Source organism: Micropterus salmoides, unplaced genomic scaffold (genome assembly GCF_014851395.1).
Source record: "Micropterus salmoides isolate LMB-PRFRI ecotype aquatic unplaced genomic scaffold, ASM1485139v1 Ms_hic_scaffold_9, whole genome shotgun sequence".
Taxonomy (NCBI): Eukaryota; Metazoa; Chordata; class Actinopteri; order Centrarchiformes; family Centrarchidae; genus Micropterus; species Micropterus salmoides.
Window position 1 is genome coordinate 21,023,866 of NW_024044681.1, and position 11,347 is coordinate 21,035,212.

Below are 11,347 nucleotides of genomic sequence, written 5' to 3' on the forward strand. Positions count from 1 at the left end.
TGTGCGCGCGTGTGTGTGTGTGTGTGTGTGTGTGTACGTATGTGTATGAATGTAGTAAGCTGTAATAGTCTAGCTTCATTGTTCAGGTATTTTATACATGTTTGAGGAGTGGAGCAAATGTTTATTTTCTTTGATTGCTCCCTTTTTCGCTTTTCCCATGGTCAAGCTGTCAAATTTGCAAAAGATTTTAGCAAAAGCAAACATGAGACAATTAAGCCGCAACCCACACACTGCTCTCTGTCTTTGTTCAACAGAGCACCTGGTTCAAAAAATGGTTTAAATCTTAAGAAGGTGTTGGGTATCAAATGAGCTTTAAACACCTCTTCACCACACCAGGCATGAATCACTTTAATGGAAACTCACCCTGATTCATTTTCCTATACCTGCAGTATATCGGGAAATGCGTTATGAAGAATTACTGGTGAAACAGATTTTTATGTACCTCCACGCTCCTTACTGGGGGAGTTGTTACAGGTTTGAGGCTTGGCATAATGCCATCTTGATGCCTCGGCTAATTGCTGATTTGCAATTAGTTGTCTATTTATGTATTCCAGGCTGCGGGAGTGCTATGGGGCTGAAGGCAGTCTAACATCAACGGCAGTAACTCCAATGCACTGACTTGGAGTAAAGATGTTTGCAAACATGTTTTTAACATTTGAAAACAAGGTATCAAGAATTCGTTGCAGGATTGGAGATTTTTCCTCACTGGTGCTGAGAACAGCTCAGTTCATTTAGATAACAACATAGTAGGTTGTTCTGCTTGTACTATACTATTAAAATCTTGAACCACACACCTTTTTTTTCTCTTTTGCCCCCTTACTAACACTATAAGTAAATACAGAGAATTCAATGTTTTACCATGCAAATGATAAATAAATAAAATGTTTGAACAACTGGATGCTGGTGGGAGATTTGCTGCCCCCACGGTCAAAGCCATATGGCACTCAGTAGCTTTTCTATCTAATATCACCACTTCCACCTCTCACTCTGTAAACTTTAATGATGTATCCCAGTGAACACCTCACATGGGCTCAAATATATACACGCAGAGCTAGGGACATTCATTTCTTCAAACAAACATCTACACAATGAATAGCAGAAAGATGGAAGATATAATTGGAAAGAATAAAAGAGGCAAAGGGGAGAAAGAGGGAAGCCAGATATAAAGCGATGATGATGAAAATACAAAAAGAAAAAAAAATAAAGACTGCAGGGGTAAACAGAAGGCAACAGAAGCAATTGGAAATGCAAACTAATGCTGGAAGCGCTATCATAAGCACATGTCAAGCAGACTTGTATTGAAGACAATTTTAATGTAAAAAATAAATTAATGGGACCAGTGGGAGCACCCCGTTGGTGAATTTAACTTTGCAAATTTACACTAACAGCTGAGAAATCACAGCTGTCATTGGTGATGCAGTTTGGGAGGCTTAAACAAAGAAAATTGTGGCCCTGCTTAAATCTCAGTTAGGAAACATTTTCCAGTCGCATGTAGAGCGTACTTTTCCAAGACACGAAGACCTTAAGATATACAGCAAAGAGCTAAATGTTACTCTTTATAATTCTAAAGCTCATAGCATCTAACAAATCTTTATGCAAACGGTTAAGACAAGCTGCTTTTTAAGACAAGAAAATACAACTCAGTTAACAAAGACAAAAGGACAAAAAGTTTCACACGCCTATAGACATGCATATACAGTTCACATTCTTACACACTCACATAGACAAGTATCACAAAGCAGCTTTATACCTAATTAACAGACACAGCAGGCGGGGCAGAGCAGCGCATGAAGATAACGCTGTGGAGGAAGGGAAGCATTCACGTTCTGGAGAAAGGAGGCAGACAGGCATGAAGCAAAGGGCAACACAAAGAGATAAAAATCCCTTTGATGCCCTGAGGGATTGAATGTTACAGCTTATTACAATAACATTTGACCAATCAAACCTATAGGCAGGCAAGCGAGTGAAAGGAAGAGGTGTGCGGAAGAGAGAGAAAAAGGGAGACGAGGGAGGGAGAGGGTTGCACATGCTGGAGAGTTCTTTACTGCATTAGCATCAATAATACATGTGAATTGACCCAATGGTGGGTCTGTCAGTACGAGCAGATGTCACATGACCAAACTGTTTAAACCAAAAGATCTCATCACGCTGAATGGAAATGTGTATAAAATGATGCTCCATTTGATTTACGTTTGATGTAATGCTGCAAATTTTAATATTTCACCTAATATGATACAGCCGCTAGCATGGCTGGATATCATGAATACTGATTCCTCACACATAAACTTAAGTCTGATATGGACTAACAGAAGGTTGTAAATAATGTCTCCAATAAGTAATACAAATTGTTTTAATCACACGTCATCAATACAGAGAAAGTCTGACTGTTTTTGTAATTCACACAGCATTATAGAGGATTGCACGGTGTTGATTTGTTGTTGGAACAACAGGACAGATGATGGGCTGCCGTGACAACAGCTGGTATGTATGTATGTGTGTGTATTTTTCCTTTTTTTGGCAAAAAGGTCAGCCTTGTCAAATACAGGCATGCAAACTGATCAGGGGTAAAAAAAGGTAAGACAGCAGAGAAACGCAGAGACAGTGTAAGAGGGGTCTGTTTTAAGCTTACATGTTGTGTAGATAACGTGCATTTGTCTACTGCAACAAGAGAAAGATACTGACACACAAGGGCGTCACTTTGTGTTGAAAAGTAGTGTGGACATAAGGGCTCAGATTAGGGGTGTGAAGATACACTTAGCTCACGAGATGTAGCAATGCACCATACTGGTGTCACAAGAACGAAATGTGATGATAATTTAACAGTATTTAATAGAAATCATCAAAGCTGAACATGAGTTGGGGGGTCAGAGCACTTTCATTGGTTCTTTGCCATTTTTTGTTGCAAGCAATTTTTCAAAGCATTTTTAACAAATGCTTTCAAAAAGTAATGGGGACATCTTCCCAGTGTAAATAACACAGATGCCGACATGTTTTATTGTGTTGACGTTAGCCTACATTGTATCCAGGTTGCTGCCACTGCTCTGAGCAATTAGCTTAGCTAACATTACGGGTTAATAAAAGTGGGCAACATTACTGTATCTGACAGGAACATTGTAAGCTAGCTTACATCAGACTTGCTGTCCGACGGACAGTTCGTTCATTCATTCTTTCGTTCGTTCATTGAGTCCAGCTGTCGGACTCTGCAGTGTAGCAGACTAGAAAAAAGACCCACCCTACGCTGCCTCTGATTGGTTGTTGGGTTGAAGGATTAGGAGTGACGATTGGTTGCCCCCACCAAAATATTTTCCGAAAGGTGAGGAATTTGCATGCCTGCAAATAGAACAGACTCTGCTCTCACAATAGGTTTAAGATAAAATGGAACAGATATAGAAAGACATAAAGAAAAACACGCACAAACACATTATGGTGCCAGTGCGGACATGGTTACAGATGTGTACAGAGCAATGCAGACATATGTGTACCAAAAGCTGCTCTATCCTGTCCTGACATTTCAGAACATGTTGTTCTTAACACAGCAGCAGTGTCCTGGTTAACCTGACATCTGACCGTCACATCTGTCCGTCTACCACTGACACAAACACGCACACACACGTCAGCGCAAGAATGAACATCACATAAATTGAGAATGAGAATCGGAAAACAAAAAGTAATATCCACTTCACAGTCAGGCTGCAGATGATTTCCGCTTCATCCTCCACCTCCTCTCTCTCTCCCTCTATCCCTCTCTTTCTCGGTTTCCCTTATTGTGGGAATGTATTACAGGTGTGGCGCGTGTTCACTTGTAAGCAGGAGAAGCATCGATTTTTCTGTCGCCTTTAAAGGATAACCAAAGGAAGTAACACTGTGCGGTGCTTGATACGATGCTCTGTGTGTATGCCATGTCATCAAGATTGGTCCAAGGAACACAAATAAAAATGTGCGTACCTCTGTGACAGTCATACTACAGCACAATAAAAAAGACAAGACCACACACTCACTGCTCCACTACTGTAAAACTGAGAAGAGTTTTTATGTGTCTGTGCGTGGTGGTGAGGGGTCTCTTGGTATTCAGGATTTAGGGTTTTTGCAAAAATGCTCCCCCGAGTCTAGATTTGGGTTTTGAAACCGTTTAAGTAGGCAAGGTTAACGTTAAGGGTAAACAGTTTGGGAATGATTGAAAAAATATGTGAGGAGAATGGACTCATGAAACAATGCATGAATGTTTGTGTGTGTACGTGTGTGTGTTGGGAAGAGATTTGTGTCAACATTCTAATATGTCTGCACTGAACCGTGCCCATTGTTGTCCTTGTAAACTGAGAGCAATGAGTTTTTCATTTAAGATGTGTCTGATAACAGGAGCTCTGCTGATGCATTCAATTAATTCAGCTTGTCTTTCTCTCACGCTCTCTTTCCCCTCCATCTCTTTGTGTCTTTGTTTCATTTCCATTCTCCTCTCCTCTCCTCTCCTCTCCTCTCCTCTCCTCTCCTCTCCTCCCTCAGGTTATGGTGGGGTGGAGTTACTCTTGGTGCTGTGCGGCCTGGATCTCTCTCTGCCCTGCCCTCGCCACTGCATCTGCTACACTTCACCTAGCACCGTCTCCTGCCAGGACCACAACTTCCATGCCGTGCCTGAAGGCATCCCCGCCCAGAGCGAGCGCGTCTTCCTGCAGAACAACAAGATCCAGCGGCTGCTTCGGGGCCACTTCTCGCCCACCACCACCATGTTGTGGCTTTACTCCAACAACATCTCCTACATACAGCCGTCCACCTTCCACGGTTTTGACCGCCTGGAGGAGCTCGACCTTGGGGACAACCGGCACCTGAATGCCATTGCTTCAGACACCTTCCAGGGTTTGGGTAGGCTACATGCCCTGCATCTCTACCACTGTGGCCTGATCAGCCTGCCTCCAGGGATATTTGCAGGCCTTCATAATCTTCAGTATCTCTACCTACAGGTACAGCCTGCTTTTATCTTTTCTGTATTTGCATCTGCAGCCACAGTCGCATTATAGTGTAATCTGTCCATCACCCTGGTTCAGCACTTACTACCTATGAATTGGATGCTGATCAAATGCAAGCTGTTATCCTAAAGGCAGGGAAAATACTACACAGCAGCTCTCACACTATAATAAACTACAGTATGGCTTCTGTGGAAAACAGTACAGGGATTGAAATCCAGGATGGAATATATGATTTCATTAATTACATGAATGTTTTACATGAATGAGGAAATTCTGCTATATGGAAAGGATTGCCTATCCATGTCGATGATTGGAAAATAAATTGATGTTGACACTGAGTGAGTGTGGTAAAGATTGCAGGCATGACATCATCTACGACAGTTTGTCAAAGGTACAGAAATCCACAGCTAGTTGTGAATAGATCTCCCACGACCATTGGTCCGCTTCCTATAACTGAATCCTCTACCTCCAAAAGGTACCACTCAAAGGGCAGAGAATATCATTTCTGACCCCCTTTTACACAGCTCACCATTTGTTCTAGCTACTGCCCTCTGGATGCTGCACAGATCACTGACAACCCAACCTGTGTATTCTTTGGAATAAGACAAACAAATTCTCTGTGTTGTAAAATATTGGTTTCTCTTTAAACTGAAAGCAATACAATGATTTAGTATTGCAAAAATCACTGTTACAATAGTGATAAGATTGTTTTTCCCATAATAATAAATCATAATACAGTGAATTCATGAAAAATTACTCATGCACTGCACTTCATTGTACACCTCTGTTTTTACCTTTCCTCCTTCCCTTACATCCTGGCAGGACAACCAATTAGAGTTTCTGGAGGATGATCTGTTCATCGACCTACTGAACCTCAGTCATCTCTTCCTGCATGGCAATCGACTGTGGAGCCTTCGCCAGAACACTTTCCGTGGTCTGGGAGTCTTAGACCGTCTGCTTCTCCACCAGAACCGAATCCAGTGGGTTGACCGCCAGGCTTTCCATGACCTGCGGCGCCTCACCACCTTGTACTTGTTTAATAACTCCCTGACTGAGCTGTCTGGTGCCAGCTTGACGCTACTGCCAGCCCTGGAATACCTACGACTTAACGACAACCCCTGGGAGTGTGACTGCAAGGCCCTGTCACTTTGGGATTGGCTGCGGAGGTTCCGAGGCTCCACCTCCTCTCTGATGTGCGTTTCACCACCAGAGCTGGCGGGGAAGGACCTGAAGGCACTGAAGAAAGAGGAGCTGCCCAGTTGCTTGTCAGGCGAGGGTCATGCACATGGGGCCCCAGGTGGGGAGATGGAGCATGGAGAGTCTTTGAACCACCTGAATCGTCACAGAAACCATCACAACCACCATCAGCGGCCGTACTTGCCCCACGGGGACCAGTACAGCTTGCCTTCACCATCACCCCTGCCGCGGCCACCTAAGGGAGGGCGCAGAAACTGTACCCGCCGGGGCCGCAAGGCAAAAGGGGGGCTCAATGAGGTGCAGGTACTACGGGAGGGGGGTGAGAAAGACTATAATCCAGATGAAGGCAAATATGACCTGTCTGCAACTGCAAGGAGGAAGAACAAGTGCATCCCCAGAACTTCTGTCGGCCCACCAAGTGGGGTCCAGAGAGCTAATAATAAAGCAGGATCATACCTTGCAGATTATATTTTCTGTTTACCATCAGCTCTACTGCTGTCACTCATTTCCGTGATCTTACGCTGAGACAGGGTATGGATACTTTTTGCTGGGAATGCAACCTTATGATTCATTCTCCTGTACCACCCTGCCCTGGCTCTTTTAATGAGACATGTGTGCATAACTGTGCGTGTACATGACCGTGTACAAAAGAACATTTGCAAATATCTACTGTCAAAGTAGCCCTGCGGTATTAAGGCAGGCATCTTCATGAGTCATAATCAAAACATGGAAGTCAGGGAAAACAATTTAGCCCATTGCTTTGATGATGTCACCCAGGGAAACAACAGGAAAACTATACATTTGTCTCTGTGGCATCACTTGCTTCACTGAAATGTACTTGTAAAAACTTTACAGCCACATAAAATAACAAGCCAATCCCTTATTCAAATAATAGTGAGAAGAACACACAGTAAGGATCAAAACAGTCCCTATGTTTAGCCCTCTTGACACAATAGTGCTCTCTCAGCGCGCCCTCCATCTGTCACTCATGCTGAGACAAAGACACAGTCATTCATAACTGTCACTCAACACACTCAACAATAACTTAAGATCCAGAAAGAAAATACTGCAGAAAGAAGTAGCAGTAAAATGATCATCGTTTTAGTAGTAATAACTATAATAATTATTTATTACTAATGAAGTGGTTTTACTTACATGTCTCGCAGTAAGGTGAACCTACTAAAATGCACAGCTGTATCCTTGGCTTTTAGTCTAAACTCTGAAAAACACCACTGGAGTTGTGACACATCTATATAACGGACAATTATTCAAACTAGTCCTTTTAAAAGGTGTCTGTTGTCCTTGCCATTGCAACCCATCAACTTTAAAAGCCATTCAGAACTAACCTATCATCATAAGAGCCAACCAGTCACAGGCAGTGTAAATGAGAGAGTGAGCGAACGAGTTTATGTGTTACTGTTTGTGTGAGTGCGTTTCAACTGAAAAACAAAACAAAACACTAAAGCCATGCGGGTAGAACGACAATATGATAGCAAGCGTGCCTATTGAGAGCCAGTGGCCAATGAGGACAAACCATGGAGGTACGGGGGTGGTTTTATTCACTCTTTGACCTCGCTGGCTACAAAATAGAGGCCTCAAAGAGCCTGAAAGGTCAACTCATGTAGGCCAAGGAAAAGCTGAGGCCAGAGCCAGCCTGGCTCACAAAACTTCAGACTCCCATAAACTGTTATGCACTTTCTTCTTTAATGCTGTGGAGGCTAACGGGGAAAACAATTTCCTTCAAACAGAGATGATTCAATCCAAATAATCAGACGGAGGGTTTCAAATGCTGGAAATGCCCCACCATCAGGGAGGAGTACTGACAGCTCGACAATATATCTCCTGCAATTGCTGAAACTGGAAAATAAATGCAGTTCAGAATCTGTGATGATCATCACAGGGCAAAGTGACTTCTTCTGAATTTTTTCCTTTGTCCTCTCTGGGGTGTTTAGTGTGCTCCGAAACAGATGGACTTAACAATCTACAAGCCCTGATTGGAGAGTTGGATATTAATGCTGCTATGTCCGAGAAGAGCCCTTTCTGAGGCTCGGGATTCTTCTTTAGGAAATAACAAGGACAGAGAGGACTATGGGACACAGTGCCCTGTATGAACTGGAGCGGTTCAAGCACACACACCCCCCTAATAAAGCCCGATCACCTTCACAGCCTTCCGATCCCACTGCAAACCACTAACCCCTGTCAGTCCAGGGCTTCAAATCCTAGAGCACAGCACCACAAATGCTGTCTAGATTTTGCCCCAAGACCTGAACTATTTCACCCAAGGTCTCAAGTGCTCGATTACAATAGGTGAAGCCTGTACAGTTACACACGGACCATCCGGGTACTTTCACTAGCCAGTAATGCTAAAAGTCTCTTTATTTCTTATAGCATTGCACAGTTATGAATTTTTCTTTTAAAATGAGCTACCCTTGTATGCAAAGGATGGCCTAGCTAAAAAGCTAAAATCACGATATGCTGACAAAAAAAGCACAAGAAAATGATTTGTTTGGTTGGCTGGCAACCTGAAAATGCGAGTTCTGGATGGGAATCCGAGAGCAGGGGTCACATCTGTACCCTGCTTGTGTGTGTTTCCTGTGGAGCCCCAACTTTTTGTGTCTATCTATCTAAATGTTGGGGACGAACAGAGCCTGTCACTGGTGTCGTCCTCCCGACATGTAGGATTAGAGACCCCTACTGGTGAACTTGTTTGTGCTGCTGTGAACCCAGAGGTGATGTAAATTGTGTCTTGTTTATTCCTGTGAGGATGATTATTTTGTAAAAAAAAAACAAAAAAGAAAGAGAGAAAAAAAGAAAAGATGATCAAAGAGAAACTCTCATTGTGTCTCGGTAGTTCCCTGAAAAAAATAAACAGGGAGCTACGGGCTGGAGCTATATTTTTTATTTACTATGATTATTATCATTATTTCACTTCTGTCTTTTTGTTTTGCTGAGTCATTCAAGATAAACGGTACACCGCACTGTCCCCTCTTGCTCCTCCTCTATTCTTCAATATCCTCCTCATCCCTCTGTCTCTCCCTCCCTCTCTGTCTGCTTATTCTCTTCCCTCCCTCCCCAACTTCTCTGCTCCTTTCTCTTCCACCCTCATTGCTCCCTCCTTCCCCTCCTCTATCTCTCTTATTCTTTTCCTCTCCTCTCTTCCTTTGTGCAACCCAAATGTTTTGTATGTGGTTATCAAACAATGCCAGACTCAAAAGCTGTTTATAAATAACATTAAACAGAAAGTGTCCTCAAATGGCTGAGGTGGTCTGTGTTTGTTTGCCTCCCTTTTTGTTAGTGCATATGCACATCTGTCTGTGCGCGTGTGCATGTGTATGTGTGTGGCTAATAGACAGACCTCCAAAATGAGTCCTGAGGCTGAATGATAAGGCAATAAAAGAAAAGAAAAATGGTTAAAAAGTAAAAAAAAAAAATGGTAATGGAATAAGTACACACATTCATTTACTGCTGGGAGAGAAACACACACACACACACACACACACACACACACACACACACACATTTAACCAGGGTATATTTTGGCCTCCTTCATGTCCTACTTTCACTCATACACTCTGCAGCCTCATATAAAATATGCATCAGAATGACTGTAAGCACTCCTGCGCACACACACAAACTCACAAAAACACACACTTGTCAAGCTATATTAGCTCTAGGGGTGCAAGAGAGGTGTCATGTGTCAGGTCAAGGCGAGGTCAAAAAGAGCGCTGGCATGTGCTACGTCTACTTTGATTGTTTGCGCAGTGTTCATATATATGCCTGCGTGTTTGCACGTGGTTGCAACTGTCCCATGTCTGTGTGTGTTTGTGTACTATATGTGTGCATGTTCACCGGTGTGCTAAGTATGCCCAGTGTCATGGCAGATCCAGCCTGACAGCCGGCTAGGGCAGGGGAAGAGGTGTGCCTCTGAGAGACAATATCACTGCTCTGTTTGTAAAACAAAGCTGACAATTGGGAGGGGGGGGGGGAGAAAATGAGTAAAGCGCAAAGATTTAAAGGCAGAGGGGGGAAGATATCTGCGAAAGAAATGTCCATGAAGGAGTTATCAGAACCAAACAGACCAGCAGCCAGTAGAGAGGAAGTGAGCATAATATAGGTGGCTGCAGCATCAGCTCCAAGTTGTGTTCGGTCAATCACGTTGTATGCGTCCCAAGCGAAGCCTATATATATATATATATATATATATATACACACATATACACACACACACACACACACACACACACAGTGAGGAAAATAAGTATTTGAACACCCTGCTATTTTGCAAGTTCTCCCACTTAGAAATCATGGCGGGGTCTGAAATTGTCATCGTAGGTGCATGTCCACTGTGAGAGACATAATCTAAAAAGAAAATATCCAGAAATCACAATGTATGATTTTTTAACTATTTATTTGTATGATACAGCCGCAAATAAGTATTTGAACACCTGAGAAAATCAATGTTAATATTTGGTACAGTAGCCTTTGTTTGCAATTACAGAGGTCAAACGTTTCTTGTAGTTTTTCACCAGGTTTGCACACACTGCAGGAGGGATTTTGGTCCACACAGATCTTCTCTAGATCAGTCAGGTTTCTGGGCTGTCGCTGAGAAACACGGAGTTTGAGCTCCCTCCAAAGATTCTCTATTGGGTTTAGGTCTGGAGACTGGCTAGGCCACGCCAGAACCTTGATATGCTTCTTACAGAGCCACTCCTTGGTTATCCTGGCTGTGTGCTTCGGGTCATTGTCATGTTGGAAGACCCAGCCTCGACCCATCTTCAATGCTCTAACTGAGGGAAGGAGGTTGTTCCCCAAAATCTCGCAATACATGGCCCCGGTCATCCTCTCCTTAATACAGTGCAGTCGCCCTGTCCCATGTGCAGAAAAACACCCCCAAAGCATGATGCTACCACCCCCATGCTTCACAGTAGGGATGGTGTTCTTGGGATGGTACTCATCATTCTTCTTCCTCCAAACACGGTTAGTGGAATTATGACCAAAAAGTTCTATTTTGGTCTCATCTGACCACATGACTTTCTCCCATGACTCCTCTGGATCATCCAAATGGTTATTGGCAAACTTAAGACGGGCCTTGACATGTGCTGGTTTAAGCAAGGGAACCTTCCGTGCCATGCATGATTTCAAACCATGACGTCTTAGTGTATTACCAACAGTAACCTTGGAAACGGTGG

The 11,347-nt window shown here is 43.2% G+C and overlaps 1 protein-coding gene across 1 annotated transcript in view; it reads left to right on the forward strand.

Moving 5' to 3' along the window:
• Window positions 1-9,402, forward strand: part of LOC119896211 (reticulon-4 receptor-like 1) — a 108,489-nt gene extending 99,087 nt beyond the window's left edge. The window contains exons 2-3 of the mRNA XM_038709719.1: window positions 4,501-4,955; window positions 5,784-9,402. Of these exons, the coding sequence (XP_038565647.1) occupies window positions 4,501-4,955; window positions 5,784-6,683 (1,355 nt within the window). The 3' untranslated portion in view covers window positions 6,684-9,402. The remainder of the gene's footprint in view (window positions 1-4,500; window positions 4,956-5,783) is intronic.
• The last annotated feature ends 1,945 nt before the right edge of the window (window positions 9,403-11,347 follow it).